At 33.2% G+C, this 19,332-nt stretch overlaps 2 protein-coding genes across 6 annotated transcripts; one reads left to right on the forward strand and one right to left on the reverse strand.

Annotated features, from left to right (window-relative positions):
• Positions 1-183: 183 nt before the first annotated feature.
• LOC103861644 (probable WRKY transcription factor 20) lies at positions 184-18,684 on the reverse strand. Of its 5 annotated transcripts, none has more exons than XR_004456153.1 (11): positions 15,234-18,683; positions 14,190-14,339; positions 13,689-14,118; positions 13,471-13,606; positions 13,229-13,387; positions 12,233-13,098; positions 11,752-11,915; positions 11,447-11,625; positions 8,954-11,191; positions 8,653-8,697; positions 8,154-8,521 (listed from the first exon to the last, which is right to left on the reverse strand). XR_004456153.1 is itself a non-coding variant. In XM_009139358.3 (7 exons), the coding sequence occupies exons 1-6, from the start codon at positions 15,438-15,440 to the stop codon at positions 12,630-12,632; spliced, it is 1,551 nt and encodes a 516-aa protein (XP_009137606.2). In that variant the 5' UTR covers positions 15,441-18,684; the 3' UTR covers positions 184-357; positions 12,593-12,629. The 5 variants fall into 5 exon arrangements, 1 of the variants encoding a protein (XP_009137606.2); XR_004456154.1 differs by having other exon boundaries at positions 8,960-11,191; positions 11,752-11,932; XR_004456152.1 differs by having other exon boundaries at positions 11,752-11,932.
• LOC103861639 lies at positions 478-1,432 on the forward strand. The gene has a single exon (XM_009139356.3). It carries the CDS (start codon positions 715-717, stop codon positions 1,336-1,338), a length of 624 nt encoding a protein of 207 aa, XP_009137604.1. The 5' UTR covers positions 478-714; the 3' UTR covers positions 1,339-1,432.
• Positions 18,685-19,332: the final 648 nt, after the last annotated feature.

A 19,332-nucleotide genomic window follows, 5' to 3' on the forward strand; every position in this document is an offset into this window, starting at 1 on the left:
TCACAATTATTGTATCATTTTGTTTTGTTTGATAGCCATAAATATCATAGTTTCCACAATTTATCAGTTTTACAATATGAAACCTTATGCTTGATTAACACTACAACTTATTTGTATAGTGTTGATTTAATGAGTAATTAATATTTACTGTAGAATTTGTACTTAATATAAATTAGGTGATTCTAACATATCGATGTTTCTTACATGTTTAACAAAAAAGCATTACCCTCTTGTGTATTTGTTGTACAATACATTTTTTGGGAACACAACACATACAAATATATATATAGTTTAAAAATCAAGATCAGCTCTCTGTATAGAAAGAGAAACTATATAGAACAAGGTCTCATTACTAACCTAAGAAGAATCCAATACTGTTTGCTTCATGTATCTTTCAAAGGACCCGATTGTATATTAAAACTTTATGGTATATTAAAAATTAATATTTAATTAATTGTGAAGTTTTGATGTCTCTTGGGCCATCCTGGGCCGGCTACTGGGCTTCGTACAAGACTTGAAGAGATAAGAAGATTGGGTTAGATTCATCTTTATCCAAGAAGTTTATAAAAACTTATAAACTTAGGATAAACATGTTATTCCTTTTACAACAAGGAATCACATTAGACAATCTTGTATAAATAGAGATTTAGGAGCAAACATATTGGTGTGTGATTCGTTTGTTACAAGAATAGCCAAGTTCGATTCTCTACAGCAATGAGTAGAAGAGAAGTGATTGTATGCCGAGGAATATGGTATGTAATGGCTCTACTCTCGCTCTTTGGCCTCTCCATATCACTCAATCTTCTCTGGCCACCTGGGGGAAAGTCACCAGCATTGTCTCGGTTCCTGAGGGACGGCGCGGTGAGTGCCACAACATTCTATGCGGTGACGCTACTCAGGTATCTCTTATTCACCGATACTCCCTCCAGTAATAGCTACAAGGATTTTACTACAGACAAAGAGAGGATTCCTCAGGTTGTGTTTGCGGAGTTTTCTACATTGGCGTTATTTTGTTCTCCTTATCTTTTGGTGGATCATCCTGATCATGACGTATGGTTATACATGTCGTTATTCACCATATCGTTGTTCACCGGTGGGATAGGTCTGATTCAGCTATCCGATAAGTTCAGGATGGATATGAAGCATGCTTATATCACGCTTCTTTGCGGTTGGTTGTGTTGGCTTTTGGGCAGTTATGTTTTTATTTACCTGCCCAGTATGCCCGTGGCTATGATTCCTATAGGAGTTTACTGGATATTCTTCCTTTCTATCCTTTTGTATAATTTCTGCAGTGAGGAATTTTCTATAAATTCCAGGGATTCCCCTCTTCCTGCTTAATTCTCTTGCTTATTTTTTCTTAATGGTATTGTAAGTCCATATAAGAGACTCCACGTTCAGAGTTTAATGACATGTTAACTTCTTGCTTTTACCATTTATCTGAGAATTGTTTAGCTACAAAATTACTACTCATACATATCCTTAGTTAACTTGAACGACTCAAACGCTATTCATGATTGGAAATCATCGTGAACCAAACATAAATACCACTATCAGAACAATATACTGTTTTTTCTTTACCAAGTTCATAGTGAAACATGGAGAGAAATTAACTACGGTATAGCTAAGTACTAATTAAAAGGAAAACAGCGATAATAAAGGTAAAAATCAGAGCCGGCCTTGACAAGTTTTAGGTTACAAGCATTTAAAAAAAATATCTAACCTAAACATGTTATAAAACAGAAGATCTGTCGATTAAATATTGAAGTTTGTTTCAGTTTATATGAAGTTTGTAATTTAGGTTTAGATCATGATGAGACAACAAACAAGCAAAGTAGCGTTTCGTTTGCTTGCTTGTATAGTTCGATGTTACCTAACCAGCGCGTCACACACGCACTTAGTATATATAACTTGTCATATTTCTCTTAACTCTACCAATACTAGACGTTATAGATCGGTATCATTTATAAACCAATCAATCTTTACCAAACATTGAAGTGGGTCTTGGGTGATATTCGGCACAGCTAAGACCATCTCCAATGTATTTCTTTATTTTTACCTCTAAAATAGAGGAACTCTATAATAGAAGTGGGTTTTACTCCAATGTATTTCTATAAAATAGAAATCTTTACATATAGAGCAAAATATAGAGGAATGCTATTTCTTCCTCTATAAGAGCATCTCCAACCCATCTCTATAATAGAGATCTCTAAAATAGAGGAAAAAATAGAAATGGTGTTTTAGCTCCGATGTGTTACTCTATAATAGAGAAATGCTATATTTGCCTCTATAAATAGAGAAATGCTATTTTTTTCTCTAAATACAGAGGAAAAAATAGCATTCCTCTATTTATAGAGGCAAATATAGCATTTCTCTATTATAGAGGAACACATTGGAGCAAAAACACCATTTCTATTTTTTCCTCTATTTTAGAGATCTCTATTATAGAGATGAGTTGGAGATGGTCTAAATAGAAGAGAAAATAGCAATCTCTATTTTAGAGACAAAAATAGAGATGGGTTGGAGTGATTTTGTCTTTAAATGCTATTATAGAAGTAGAAATAGAGGTGAGTTGGAGATGCTCTGAGTGAAACATTGATTTATGACCCCAAAATCTTATGGCCTACTTGTGTATATATATGACTAGGCATGAAAATTTATGAAGAAACAAAAATTATTCATTTAATGTTTTTCTTCAAAAAGAAAAAAAAAATTATGAAGAATATAGTGTGGTTGTGAATAATGATTTCTATAACATACTAGAAGTTACAGATATCATGTCTAAACCGATCAATATATCTTAATCTTTAGCACAGCACATAGAGAAGAGGGGTACAGTATATGGATGGTTCTGAATAATGATAAATTATTGGTAAAATTTATACTTAGAAATAAAATAATTGAGATTACACCAGAAATAATTATAATTAAAAATAAAATAAATTTTATTTATAAACTAAAATTGGTTTACAAATAAATTCCAGTTCATAAAACAAAACAACAATTAAAAGAATCTAAGTAAAACCAGAAAAAAAAAACTAAGCCAAAACTAAATTCTTCTTATTCTTCTTCTTTTTCTCGATCCAAACGTCCACCACACAGATCTTCCACCACAGATGCTTCAAAATCCCCACTATCTGCTACCTCTGCCTTGTCCAGCTTCTTGTAAGATGGGTCCATATATCTGCAACAGACATGGAAAAAATAGTCAAACCTTGTTCTCACAATCAGAGCCTGTTTATGGCTTGAGATGTCACAATAATGTAAAAGCCCTGCAACTTCAGTGAAAAAAGAGATGGTTGAGCGATTTACCTGCAACTTTTGCAGTAAAATTCCACAAGTAATCTCCCCGAGGAGAGGACCTTCAGCATCTGTGACCACCATTGTAGTGAACTCACAACGCTTCCTGCAGAAACTGTCAAAACAAAAAAAAAAGACCATGACTAAACTAAGAGTACGCGTATTAGTTTAGCTTTCATAGTCACAATTATTGTATCATTTTGTTTTGTTTGATAGCCATAAATATCACAGTTTCCACAATTTATCAGTTTTACAATATGAAACCTTATGCTTGATTAACACTACAACTTATTTGTATAGTGTTGATTTGATGATTAATTAATATTTACTGTAGAACTTGTACTTGATATAAATTAGGTGATTCTAACATATTGATGTTTCTTACATGTTTAATTAACAGAAAAAGCATTACCCTCTTGTGTACTAGGGGTGGAGCCCCGCGCAAGCGCGGGGATCTTAAATATATTTGAGTTATAGCAGTTGAAAATGTTGATGGAGGTGGAGTGTAGAAGAAGAAGGGTGAAGAGATGTATACGAAGAAGAGTGAAGACATTTTTAATTTCCTATTAGTGCACATGTGTAATGTCTGAAATTCTTTAATGTTTTGAGTGATTGTTAAGAAAAACCTCATTGAGAAGTATAGTAAATACTTCTTGATTAGTGAGTTTAAGCATCTCTTTGTTGAACACCACAAAAAGGGTATAATTATTTTCATCATCAATCAATAATCACGGTATTTGTTATTAACGATAATATAACTGATCTGAATGCATAAAATAATGACTTATTTTTCTTTAAATGAGTATGAAAACTTTTTATCTTATAACACTGGAGAGATGCGGCAGATCTCTCTAGCTTTTTTGCTGCAGTGAGTGCAAGAGACATAGTACCAACATTTTTGGTTCAAGACCTCAACAATCCAGGCTTTGCAAATAAAATAAGCTTCATGTAAACCAAGAAAAAAAAAGTACCATTTTATATTATAATTTGAAGAGGGAAGAGATTTTAAACTTTATTGTAAGCCTAGCTAGTTTCTAGTTGTACAAAGCACGGATTGTATTTTAGACATAAACTGGAGTTTAAACATAAAACTTTTCTTTTGTTCACAAACATAAAAATTTCTAATGTGGCTAAAACCTTCCCGGAAAAACATACACTGTTTGATTAGCCTAATGGTTATCAAAATTAAGAATTGACCAATCTTTGATAGTTTTTTTTTACTGAATTTTTGCATTAATATAAAGGTAGCAAGAAGGCTTTTTCTTTTTGTCAGCCCCTTCTAGTGATTACAAAATAGATAGATCGTTTGTAAAAATAATAGAACCCATTATCGACCCAAGTGCACCAAGCCTGGTACGTGAGATGATGCCCAGAGAAAAGTGTGAAAAGTAGCCCAAGTAATAGCCCAACCAGATGTTGGAGTGCCTAAATCTCCTAGCTTGGTATTAAATTCTGCATCAAGCATTATATTTCAGAAGCCGTTGGTTCCTTTCCCTAAGTTAAATATATGAATTAGTTGTTTTCCGATGACTTCCACTACACATGGTCTATTAGGAGGAGATTTAAGTAACTAACTCAAATCAGTTAAATTTTTAAAAACTCAGTTTCAAGAACAGACGGAAACTTGGTCAAAAAAAAAAAAAGAACAGACGGACAGCTCAGCACGGTACGTAGATCTCAGTACACAAAATAGGAAAATAATTCAAGGAGCTTTATAGACAAAAACTCAAATCTCAAACTCAGAAGATCGTGTCTGTTATGCTTCTTGGTAGAGATGTCGTAGGAAGCTGTTGGGTGGGAAATGTCTTAATGGGTTCTGTCGTAGCAGCTCTGTTATTTTTATAAAAAGAAAACATTGTTAGATACACAAGGCATGATTGTTTGGTGAATGAATCAAGAGGAGCTTATGCTTACTTTTTAATCTCACGGCCATCACTAAGCGGCAGACCTTGTGATGACGATGATTAGTTAGTTTCACTCTTCCTCGTCTCTCCTACCTCTCTGCAATTTCATAATCAAAAAGTCAATAACAAAACATCTCTGCCCTGCTGCAAAAACATTCATATTTTGTCTAACTTACTCTGTAGATTCTTCTTCTTCATCAACAAAAACCTCAAATGAGGAAGCAGAGGCTGCAGGAATTCTCGCAATAGGTTTCGGAGGAACCTGCGATGATACATAGAAATGCAGTTAAGTCGGTATTGTAGAACTAAGTTAGTTTTGTTTAGGAGGTTAGAGCAGAGTCAAAACCTTGAATGTTTTCTATTTTCAAGGTAATGAATTGTTTTCTTTGTTCCTCTCTGCTCTGCCTCCAAGCATTAGCCAAGCATTACTCTGGTTTTGACTTTTATGTTTCCGGATGATTCCCCAGTGATTGTCAGTGTAGATAGATAAAGGTGTATTGGATGAGCTGCACACATATCATTGTGAGTTGCACAATACGTTAGAATCTGATGAAGTTTGTATATGCTTAACCTTAAAGGTTAAAATAGGAGAGGAAAACATAAACCCCTTACTGATTTGGCTTGGCTTCTTGGCTTGTGGTCCTAACGTTTGCCTTCTGTATCTACAAAAAATCATTGTCATGTAAGAGAGCTTATTAAAAAATCCTTTTAGTGATTTCAAAAGGTAAAAGTTATTGCAATATTATTAAAAAATCATTGTTATGTGAATTGCAATATTTTATTATGATAAAGATGTCCTCTGCAAAAAAAGTCAAACAAAATCACGGTTTCGGTTAATTACGGTAAATGGAGATTGAAGATTAAGATCACGACCAACAATGATCTGGGGAGATCTACCGAGTCGGAGAGCGTCAAAGGCGGAGTGCGCGAGAACAACATCGGATGAGGCCATCTCTGAGAAACTTTCTACGCTTTAGAATATGATAAACTAACAAAGATTCCGAGGGGTAATCATCTTCTCAAGACGCTGATATATATAGATTTCACGCGAAGGAAATGGAAGCGTCGAGATCTGGGATTAATGTGAGTATCAATTACTCGCGAATTATGCAAGACATTGATCCTCAAGGGAGGTGAAGAGATACAGACATGTGAAGTGTAGAGATGAGAAGAGGAGCAGATGTTTGCAGATCATAAAACAGATAACGGCGGATTGATTATGTGAGGAAGGTAACAACGACGAAGCCCTAATTTGGATTATTTGGCCCAAATCAGCCCAGACGACAATCACAATCGGATCAAACGTAACCGGCCCAATCAACAAACCGTGGGAACAAAAAAAAACGAAAACCAAATAATAAATGGGACCCACAGACTTAATGTTTTGCATACGTGGATGCCCTGAGAAGAGAGGAAAGAGCCTCATTATATATAAGACTAGGGTCGGCCCGCCCTACGGACGGGAAGTTATAATAAAAATTATTTTATATGATTTTATATTAATTTATGATGCATTTAAAATAAATATTATTTATATATATATTAGTAATATCATAAATAATAAAATTAATATATTAATGGCGATAGTTTTTAATGGTGATGGATCCGTCTCGTGAAGAAACATAGATGACGAAGTCAAATCAATGAAGACGATTAAACCTACGTATCGTAGTAGAGAAGAAGTTGTTCAGTGTTGATTAAAATAACTTTGATTTTATATATAGTTTAATAATATCATAAATAAAAAAATATTTTCTAATTTATCAGGAAATGATGTTTTCAAATATATTTGTTTCAGATCATAACTATATTTGGAACGAAATATTAATGAAACTTTAGTGTTTTACTGGTTATGTTTTGTAACTTATTAAAGGTTTTGTTGAACTATGTTTAGTAGCAAAATTGTTTGTGTGAAATGATTGCGGTTGCAAGTGAAATACAAAAGATTTATGTATTTAATTATATATGGGGTCGTTGGTTTGATTGGAATAGAGATTATATGTGATTTATTTTGCTTATTCAGGATGGTTGTATATATTTTAGAGTTTGGGTGTATAAGGTACCTGATATGTTGTGAGGGTTTTAGATAGTCTTCATGTTGGTTGTTTTTAAAAATGTTCAACTCATACTTGGTGGGTTACTTGTATTCCATTATGTTTTAGGCTCCAAATATTGATACGTGATAGAGCTTTCATATTAATTTCGTTAAAGACAATCCAATACCACTATAAGGAATAAGGAAGAAAAGTCGGTTTAGCGTATTGTGTACAATGGATTTTGAGGAATGTTACATTAGGCCAACATTTAGATGTATGTGTATTATCCTTTATTTGACCACCGTGTATGCGTCAGGTTTTGTATGTAGTCCCTTTTTGTTTGGTTGTCTATGATTTATGGTTCAAACTTTCATAACTATCATACTTAATGTTCTATTTCCGTCTTGCGCCACAATTTATATAAACAATTCATATCTTCAAGTGTTTGCTTAAGCTTTATAAGATTTAAGTGTTAGTTCAGGCCATTGATTATGGATATTTTTATAACTTGTTTGATCTTAGTGCTAGCTGCAAAGTAGGTAAACGAATAGCTGTTCATATTCGTTTGTTCTTTATAACGATTTATAAAATAAGATAGAAGGCGTAGTTAAGGTGGAATTATAACGTTTCAGATTTTGAATTTAGAATTATAGTTCTGTTTTTTTTGTTGTTATGTTTGTGATACACGGTTTTTTTCTTTCGAAGAAGGCAAAGCGTTTCTTAAGTGATAAGATTAATGGTAGAAGGAACTACTTTTATTTGTAGCCAGCCGCTGTCTGAGTAGTGTAAAATTTGTTATATGCATTTTGACATTCTAATCTTTTTGGGAACATCTTGTCTGTCTTCGATGATATTGTAAGAGTAATCACTTTCTCATTTGTAATCATTGTCTTTCAACATACAATGGGAGTGATACTGATAATAATCTGAACTTGCATTGTTTTTATACTGATAATATGGTGACTAACAATAAAGACAAAAAAACTTGCTTTTATTCTCAGTTTGTATGATTGTTCATCCAAATCCTCCTCCTTCCGTTTAAGCACTTCATCACTTTCTTTAAGTTCCTTCTGACTTGAAGCTCTCTCTTTTGCTTTTTTCTTTTTGCTTTTCTTTGCCACTGAAACTAATTGGCCTCCCAAAGATTGTTTTAAATCAGAATCCTTTTTCCTCCAGCAGCTCCAGAGATTGTTTCCTTAAAGATTCCACCATCAACTCCATCATCTCTTTGTATTCTTTCCACTAAAGCGAGAAGTCTAGAATGCCATAAGTGGTCTTTGTCACCTGACTCAAAGAAACGGTCTACTAAATACTCATCCAAACATCACACTAAGTTCAGTCCCATAAAAAAAACAGTAAGAAACTAAGAAATAAAGAGAAACCAAACAATTCAGCCCTAAGAGTAAGAGACTTACTGATGTCCAAGATCTTCTGTTGGTAACGACACTGGATTCTCTCCGCTAAAATGAAGCAAAAAAAAAAATCAACACTTTAAAACTGTGACCAAGGTAGAAGGGATAAGATCTGATTAAAAAATAGCTTATTTTAGCTATATTGAGAGAGAAAAAGAGAGAAAGGTAATGAACAAACCGTCCCATTTTTTTTCCATTCAAAAGAGCTTTAATAAAGATATGAACACAATAGCTTGATCATTTAAGTTGAAAACGCCGGAATAGTTTAAAATACAATGATCATGAGTTTAAAGAACGGAAGAACCTTTACATCAAGGAGGAGCATGTCCAAACCCAATCAACTCGCCCCAGTTTTTCACGTGCCTCTCAGAACCTGAGAAGTCGCACCTCAACGGTGAAAGAACAGAGGCGAGGTTCAGATCTGTAAGAAAAACAAATGAGTTAGCCATTAGACTGCAATTAACTTGGGATTATCACGAACTGTGAGGATGATGTTCAAGTAACGAAGACTTATCTTTATATAAGAGAAAAAACACCGCCTAGAAGAGGAATAAGCAACATTGAATGTCAGATCATGCTTGATGTGCGTCGATGGAGTAAAGAGGTTTCTTAAAGGCGATGAATCTGGACATCTGGTAACATCTTGCAGGATAAGAACCAAAAACGAATCGTTATCTTGAAGCTAGACACCGAGATTCTCCACGTCGTTTTGTCTCAATCGTCACCCCCAAACTCCATTGTTGGTGTAGACATCTCAGATAGCGAGATGAATCACAAACGTCACACAAAAGAGAGAAGAACTCCATTTCTTTGCTTCAGCCGTATTAGGGTCAGAATTGAAATGCGTTTCACCGGGCTGGATACACATTCATAATTCTCGGTCCTGTCGGCTTCACAAAGCTCGAATTTATGACGTGTAATCCTATGCGTCACGCCCAGGAGTGAGAGAAACCCTCTTTTATATATATAGATATTAACTTGGACAACTAATTTGATTCTCAGACATCAAATATAGCAATCAATTTATAAAATAATTTGTGACAAATATGTTCGATACAACATGTAGAGTGCAGGAAACATTGATGTTGTTGTTGCATTTTAAAGTCGGATCGGTAACATCATATCAAAGGATGGTTATGAATTTCTTAACTTGCTTGGAATAGAAGCAAAGGTTGCATTTGTTATCCATGATATTGATAGTTTGTTGATGGTTTGAGCTTCCGCATATTTTTTTTAGTATGTACTCGTGAAGACGATGTTAAATGGTCGTAATGCTAGTCTAGATTTAGTTAGATATAATAATATTTTTTATACTATAAAAACAAACTTATACATTTTTACCTTTATATTTATTATTTTATTTTTTATCTTATTTTGTTTTATTTTCTAACTATTATTTTGTGAAAAAATTGTGATTATCTAATATTTTTATTTTTATTTTGTAACAATATCTTATGAAGTTCACTTTACTTGATTTTTGTGATTAAACAAAAAAATGCCTGATCAACATTTTTCCGTTTATATTGGTCTGATCGTAATTTTTGAAAATATCATTAATGATTTATGATACTATTTTATGAGATTTCACTATATATTTATTTTTGTGAAATTTCACTATATATTTTTAAAAGTTATGTATTTTTAAGTTATGTTATTTATTTTTGGTAAAAGAAAAATTTATTTGGCTTACATGTTTGTTGTTTCTCTTACTGTTTTCTAAATATATGTTTTGATAATGTATTAAATTCTTTGTTTCTCAATTTTTTTCATTTTTCTCTTAAATTTGTATTTTTTAAGTTATATTATTTATTTTTGGTAAAAGAAAACTTTATTTGGCTTACATGTTTGTTGTTTCTCTTACTGTTTTCTAAATATATGTTTTGATAATGTATTAAATTCTTTGTTTCTCATTTTTTTCATTTTTCTCTTAAATTTAAATTTGATTACCAATGAAGGACTAAATTTCAATAAGCATAAACATTGTGATATCTTATCTTAGCAATCAGAAGTAATGTCCACTAAGTTAATGCGATACACAGCACAAAACTTTAAATATGCAGAACCTTTTTTTTTTGTCAACAAATATACAGAACCTAAATGAGGCCATGTACCCAAAAAATGGAGATTATTTTGTTAGGTTCAGTTAGTGCCGAGGCCCATATTCAGAGGGACCTATTTAATGATTTTTATAATTCAAATTAAGTAATACTCATAACAAATAACCAAATAAAGATTAAATAATAACCTCTTGCTGCTAATTAAAGTATGTGGTCTACAACATTATTGAAGGATAAAATAAAGCTTTGAAACAAAAAAATGGAATTCGATTGTATTTTGTGAGTCCCAAGTCTCCACAGTTGGAGTTATCAGTGTTTGCGAACCTTCTTTGAACTGGGGTCTTTTCATCATCAATGGGAGTCTCGGTAGAGGTTATGACTGAATCTGTCTGCGTAGGCTCTTGTTCTGTGCTGGCTGGACTTCCTTCAATAACTGGAACAGCATCAGATGCTCGTTTGTGTGATCCAAACACTGTGTTTCATCACTGTATTTGGGACCACAAAAAGTTTTACAATTACAGCTCCATCGATACCATCAGAAACTCCACAGTTACTATAACTTTTCTAATGTGAAGCTTACATAATGAGCTAATGCAGAAAGCAAGTAACAACAAATCTCTTATTGTTAAATAAGAGACTTTTTAATAAGTTAATTGAGCCCAACATGAAAAGGAGAGACAACGCAAACAACACATGTATTTGGTCATGTTATTATAGTGATCCTTATTCAGTGAACTTACTTGAGGGGTGAATTGAGATCGTAGCTATTAAGTTTAGATAGTGTGATGGATTCAATTTGCTTAACACCACCATACTTGGAAGATGTGGCAGAGGAACCACTCTCTTCTCTACGGAGCCTGTATTTGGTGTCTTTAATGTGGGAAGTATGTCACTGATGTGGCATTGAGGAATAAACGACCTGCACAGACAGATTAAGAGAGCATGAAACTTGATGCGTTCATGTTATTGTAAACGACATTCTCTCTCACTTGAATTATTCTCTGTCTAAAATGGAAAGACCCATGGTTCGACATGCAAAACAGACCTAGGTTACCAGCCATTGGAGATGCCTCTCAAGTCGATGGAGTTCCTTGCTTGCTCCTGGAGTCTCCAAAGCTTTAACACCTTTGATTTGAATCCTCAGATTCTCCTCTCCAAACAGAAGAAGAAAGGGAATGACATCAAATCCGCCAACGGAGAACATGGAACCTCCAGTGACCAGATGTCTGAAAGTGAGCAAACGGTAGACATTAACGAAACAATCTCCAAAAGAATGAAATAAAAAAAAGAATATGATGATCAAGGGATAAAGCCTAAACTTTTTATAGGTGAGAATCACCGCCTAGATCAGAGATTACATGCACTGAATGCGAGATCGTGGTTGTAGTGTGCATGAAGCGTAAAGTTTTGGTTAATGGGGTTGAATCAATTCGATTTGTGACGGTTGGGATAAGAATGATGAAAAACAGACACGATATGAACAATCACCGACTCGAAATTTACAGACGAAACGACGAACCACATACCTTTTCAGAACCGCCATTGATGTCTCACAGAATCAGACCTTCGCAGCGACGGCTAACCCTAAATTCTCATGTCAGGAAGAAGAGATGGAATAAACGGGCTTGCCTTCTATTTGTCATTCGGCCCAAATAAAGATACCCATATAAATCGAGACAACTTTAATGAAACGCAACATTTTAAAAAAGGTATACACGTGTCACTTCCTCCTTCCTCCACTTAGTGACGTGGCATCACCAGGAGGAAGACAACATATTTTTATATAATTAGATTTGTACAATACATTTTTTGGGAGCAGAACACATATATATAGTTTAAAAATCAAGATCAGCTCTCTGTATATAGAACAAGGTCTCATTACTAACCTAAGAAGAATCCAATACTGTTTGCTTCATGTACCTTCTAAGGACCCGATTGTATTCTCCCAATGTTATGTGGATACTGGTAAGATGAATGGTTCAAGGACGAGACACCACCATTTCGAGTCTCGTTCTGTGTTTCTCTCGAGCCATACTGATGGATTCCGCTGTTTAAGCTACCGTGGTAATATGACATGGGAGCAGCATGAACAAACCTGAAACCGACTCCATTTGGGTGAGTTTGGTTGATGAGGAGTTGTTGATTACGTTCGTTGGAAGTGTGGTCAGGTCCATCAGAGGAGATTCCAACACCGAGATTGAGGCTGATGGTGTCTGTTGTTTCATCTGGTCTAAACCGAGGCTGGATGACATGATGGTTGGTAGACTTTGAAGTGGGAACGTCGTGATTGTGTTTGCCTTCGTATGTTGTTATTACAGCTTTTGGATCGTGTGATGCCCTCTCTACGTGTTTTCTCACTGGACATCCAGGAGCTGTGCACTTGTAATAGCTCCTAAAAGGATCCAATTGCCAAGACAATCAACACCTTGTCAACAAACCAAACAACTAGCCACTTGAACAGAACAAAAGACTAAACTGTTATAGCTATCATCTTGAACTGCAAGTTTTGTGGTTGAACGAACCTGGGATTGGGGTTTCCTCTGACGACTTTCTGACCATACTTACGCCACTTATAACCATCATCAAGTATGTCAACCTCACTCAGAGTCTGAACAACAACACGAGGCTCCCGGATAGGTTTCACAAGTGGAGTTGTTATCTCCATGCTCCCTTCCAACCTCCTGCATATAAGAAAGTTTATTAATCTCTATTTCAAAGCAATCACCTGAATTGAATCCTCACTCTTTTAAAAAAATTCTAATACCTCCGTTTTGTAAATGGATCCTCCTCCTCCTCCAGGTCATCTTTAACTTCTCCACCATCTTCAGTTGTCGGAGGTACTTCAGGGTTATTATTACCAGTTTGTTCAATGGCTTGAGACAAGTTGTAGACGCCCTTCTCTGTATTCAGATGAAGTTTATTGTAAAGGGCACTGTATATGGTTTTACCATCTCGGCTATAGTCATTGGAGGATACACTTACCTATCCTTTCTTCTTGTGCAGCAGAGTTTCGGCGACCAGGTTGAGGTTTAGGATGCTCATGTGTGCCCTTGTAAATAATATCAGTCATCTGCCCATCATGAGACCTTTCAAATAGTTTCTTCACTTCACAATTAGGATGTGTACATTTATAATAGCTCCTTGGAAACTCACTCCCTTTGACATGCTTTTGACCATACTTTCTCCAGTTGTAACCATCATCAGCCAAAACTGACGGCGTGCTTCCTCTGGAGTCATTTTGAGATGTCTGAACTGATTCATCTTGATCAGATCCGGTTGGTGGCGTCTGAAGAGGAGGAGGAGTTGGCCGGCTTAGGTCGGTTGAGGAAGCTGCGGTCTCACTGATGGAAGAAGGTGAGTGTGAGGATCCATGGTCCTGTACTGGTGGCTCACTTCTATGCTCTGCATAAACCTTGAAATCAATAGGGATATTAAGACGATGCAACCCCACAACAGCACACAAGGGAAGTTAAGAAACAATACCATATTGGATGCAGGAGGTCTGAATTCAAATTCAGTAGACTTGTGCTCGGTGAAGGTATTCTGATGCAATGTCCTTCCTGTATAAGAACTTGAGTTAACATGCACTGGCCGGGGCTTGAACAAAGAACCAGTCGTAGGAGAAGGTTCTGGCTGAAAGTAATCAAAAGTTCGCATATCAATGACATGGATAAAACATCATACATTAAACAAAAGACGACAAAAATAAACTCGTTCTGAAAGATGGTATGAAGATGTAACTAAATAGGAAAATGTAATTAAGCATAGCATCACTTATACTATTAGTCAACATTTTGATAGGATCTGAGCATAACTTGAGCTAATACCCAGGAAACGAAAAAAAAAACTTTTTTCTCACCAACGGAATCATATAATATTTAATTTAAGCAAATGGAATTTCTATACAGCTAACAGTAAAAACAATTAACAAAGAATGGAAAGAAAAAGACAAGAGCAGTACCAGACACAGGGAAGATCGACAATGTGAAGAAGTAAAAAGAGAAGAGGACATATATAAAAAAAAAACTACTTAGCATCAATAAAAAGGTTTATTCGCAGAGAACAATCTGAATGGACAGAAATACAAACCAATGCAGAGTATAAGTAACGTGAAGAATCAGAATCTAGGCCAAATAAAAAAAAAATCATAGTGTTTTTGAAGCTCTTGTAAAAAAAGATTTAAGAAACATAAGTCCATTGTTTTTTTTTTCCTTGTGGGCAAACAGAAAGCATCTTCACCAAATTACACAGCACAACTAACAAACTCCTTCCCCCCACACTAAGCACACTACTAGAAGAATCGTAGCAACATGAACAATGGTCCGAATCAGAATAAGTGGAAACAAAATATCAAAAAGATAATCTTTTTGGATAGTGAGAAAGCTGACTGTATCCAATTCCAATTTCAGGAACCACTTAGGTCTAAAAAAAATGCAATAATAAAACCTAAATTTTCTTAAACAAATCCACAATAATGAGGCGAAGAACAAGTGATGCTTCATCAAGAGAAGTAGGTGATGCTTAAACCTTGATGTTTGAGATGAAAACAGGAGATTCCAAAAACGAAGTCGGACTCATCCCTGGAGGAATCGTTATGTCATTACACCTCGAGATCGGAAGCTTCGCCGGTGACATCAGCCTATACCTCGCACCTCCTCCTCCTCCTACAGCTGAATTGTGCCTCGCCGTGGAATCCTGAGACTCCTTCCGGTCATTGTCAGCTTGAGGGTTCATTTCAGCTAGAGACGAGTTTTCAAGGAGAAAAGGGAAGCTCAGCTATGTTTACAGTGAAGGAGACTTCCGACCGCTCTTTGGATTCATTGTTTTTGCCTTTTTCTTTCTTTTCTTATTTATTTTGTTAACCTCTTTTTTTTTTTTTTGCTTCATTAATTTTCTTTTCAATATTAAACTAACAAGTAGAATTAACATTTTGGTTCGGCATCTCATATTCAGATATTTGAGTTAAATTTGATTAATAATAGTTTGGATTTATGAACAATACTTTGTTCGTATATTTTTTTTTACGAATTTGATCAAAATAGTTATCAAGTTGAATATTTAAATTAGTCTTTTAGATTTAAAATTTTTATTTTGGATACTAATTCAAAATCTTGGATATTTATTTGACTTCAAAAATTCCGATGTATTTGACATTTATTTTTTGTTACTCATTCAAATTGTCATTCAAATTCGGACGCAGATAATGCTTAACACCCAAAATATCGTTCAATTCAAATTGGATACAAAAAAAAAAAATTAGTTCAGTTCAAATTTCAAATTCAGTTACAAAATCTCAAACCTGGAAATTACAAACAATATAAACTGAATCTTTTTTTTACTTATGGATTAGTCTAGACTTTCCATGTGTCTTGGATATCTAGAGTTTAATCAGAAAAAAAAAAATCCCAAAAATTAATTAGTATTTGAGATGCTAACTATAAGTGTTAGAGTGTTCAATATAAAAATAATTAAAAAAATAATCTGACTTATCGCTAGTGAAGTGTCAAAAGCAGTGTGGTAGGCGATTATCACATATCAACTCCCGCGAATCTTTACAACTCAACTTACTTTGGAATCTTCCGTGAACAATCTTGAGTAATTTCAGAACATTCACCAATGACCCTTGCTTTAACTCTCATCTCTTTTCTCCTATAGAAACGAATTGTACTTGTCTCCGAGATATACACACTTGGTGATCTCCAACAAGTTTCTCTCGTCATCGGACCAAACTGATGTCCTCACATGTAATGTACTTGAGAGCGAGGCTAACACCTTATTGATAACCTCATAACTCTCTCTACCCAAGTAGAAATCGAGCGTTTCTCATTCCTCCATCCATACTAAGCTATTCGAATTGCTTAACTGGATCCAATTAACATGGCCCATTTCTAACATGAGCAATTGGGTCCAGTTAACATAATCGTTTATTTTTATCAGTAACACAACAATTAATATTACATTCAAAATGTTATGTTAAACTATTAATTTATCCAATTATCTTCCTGGGGATAGTGGTATTGTTTGTTAACTATATCTATTATGTCATGTTTTACAAACCACTAGACCATATTCTTTTATGTATAATTTTCACAATATATTAAGGCAGCGTGAAAGTGGGTAGGACCTGCCTTTTCGGTTACATGGACAAATTATATATACGCTTGAAATAGGTGGTTCTAGTAAAAAGTTTAAACAAATACGGAAATACCTAAAAGAATTTTACAATTTGTTTATCAAGAACATAACTTCAAATGTAAAAACGGTGAAGTCATGCATGAAAATTGTCAAAGTTCAAAAAGGTGATGTCATCACCATCATCATAAGTTCATAACTTACACTAAAACTAGATCTTGATCCGCACAACCGTACGGGTGATTATTTTTATTCTTATACATATAAATATTTGATTTATATGATTAGTGGTATATAATTTTAATATTTATCATATTAGTAATAGTTTAATATAATATTTTCAAACATAACAATTTTATAGTTTACACAATTACACGCAGTAATTTAATTAATTGTTTCAAATTCTTAGTGATATCTCTCTTATTAAAGCATGTACATTAATTAAAACCTTACATTATGTGATATTTACGATAAATTCTGTTCAATTTAATATTAACTTAGATATTAATTTTTTTACGATTACACTTGTTATTTGACTAAATAGCCTATATTAAGTGTAATTTATAAAACATCCGCTTCATTTAAATTATTAAACCAGAAATATTAATGCATTGTCTTTATTTTTGTCATTTTAAACCTTAATTTTCTCTTTATTATCTATCTTTTGTGAGGTTTCTTATGTTGTCTATTGATAATTTGGACCTTTTTATCCCAAAACTCTTGGATTATTTACAATGAATCTTTCAATGTTAAACTTTTGTTTGCAATTCTTCATCTATCATACATCATTTTATATAATTAACACTTAAACCTACAACTACATTTGATAATAACCACACTGAAAACAAAAATATTCACATGAAATGTATTTTTTTCAATCATTCATCTCTTATTTATGTTAATGACATAAATTGGTACAATACCTATTGCACATTCAAAACTGCACAAGATAAATAAACAAAAAAAAATTACATTAATGAATAATATATGAATATGGTCTATATAAAAATAAGTTTGATTATCTTTTTGTAAACAAAGCAGTCATATACTTCTATTATTGAAAAAAAATAAAACTAAACCGGACACCATATTTAATAACAGAAACTGAATGCACTTTCAAAATAGCATTTGTAGACCGATAATTCATATTGTTAACATATTTTCAACAGTATCGTACAAAATTCTAAATTAACAAATCCTAACTGTTAGAGATGAAATATTTAATTGATATATACTATGTTAAATTAATATCACAAATTTAATACAAATTTTACATGAATTTAATATAATTACAAAATTAATTAGACAATTAAAAGGTTTGTTTTAGTAAAAAATGAAATATACATTTATATTTAAATAATTACGAAATTAATTAAATATTTAAAGGGTTTGTTTAAGTGAAAATTTATATCATAAATGAAAACAAATTTTTTTTTTTTTTTAAATGTTGCTTTAATGAAAAGTATAATGATATTGTAAATTTAATGGTATGAAAAGATTTTATTCAGAGAAAATATGAGAATATCTATTTGATTTTTTTTAGAATAGTTAAAATTTAAATATGTATGCAAAATCTTATTTAAGTAATCTTCTAAGGGATGATCCAACTTAAAAAATCACACATGAAATAAGGCTGTGATTTCTATTTTAGTAAAATAGATTTGACCAAGAGTAAGGGTAGTTCCAATATCTTAGTTTGGTGTACGTAATTTTCAATGCTTTTAGTTCACATGATATATGCATATATTGACTATTGAGGAATCTATACTATTAAAAGAGAAACATTCTGAAAAAATCTACTTATAAAAGGTTATTGGACCTTTTCATTAGATTAACATTTTTTTGGCATTCCCTTATTTATCTCTAACAACAAGTAACTCAATATTTAATAATATTATATACCATATCATTCACTTATTTTTACTCTTTCTACGAGTTAATCATATAATCTATACTATTAAAAGAGAAACATTCTGAAAAAATCTACTTATAAAAGGTTATTGGACATTTTCATTAGATTAACATTTTTTTGGCATTCCCTTATTTATCTCTAACAACAAGTAACTCAATATTTAATAATATTATATACCATATCATTCACTTATTTTTACTCTTTCTACGAGTTAATCATATAATTTACAATATTTTTGAACGAGAATATGCCTGCGAATTCACATTATCATTAAAATTATTGAAGATTTTGTCATTCATAATTGGTAGGGGTGTCAAAATGGGTCATGACCCATGGGTTGACCCAACCCAATTTGACCCATTAATCCAAATGAACTGTTTATTTTTGATCCAATGGATTAATGGCTTAAAAGGTTAACGGGTTAACAGGTTAATGATTTAACAAGTTAATGGGTCAACAAGTTAATGAGTTAACAAGTTAATGAGTTTATTGGGTTGGGTCAACTCTCACCTATTTTGTTTTCAATTAAAAAAAATCATGAGTAAACTCAATTCTAAGGTTTGATAAAATTGGAAAATCATG

Source organism: Brassica rapa, chromosome A03, assembly GCF_000309985.2.
Source record: "Brassica rapa cultivar Chiifu-401-42 chromosome A03, CAAS_Brap_v3.01, whole genome shotgun sequence".
NCBI classification, from domain to species: Eukaryota; Viridiplantae; Streptophyta; class Magnoliopsida; order Brassicales; family Brassicaceae; genus Brassica; species Brassica rapa.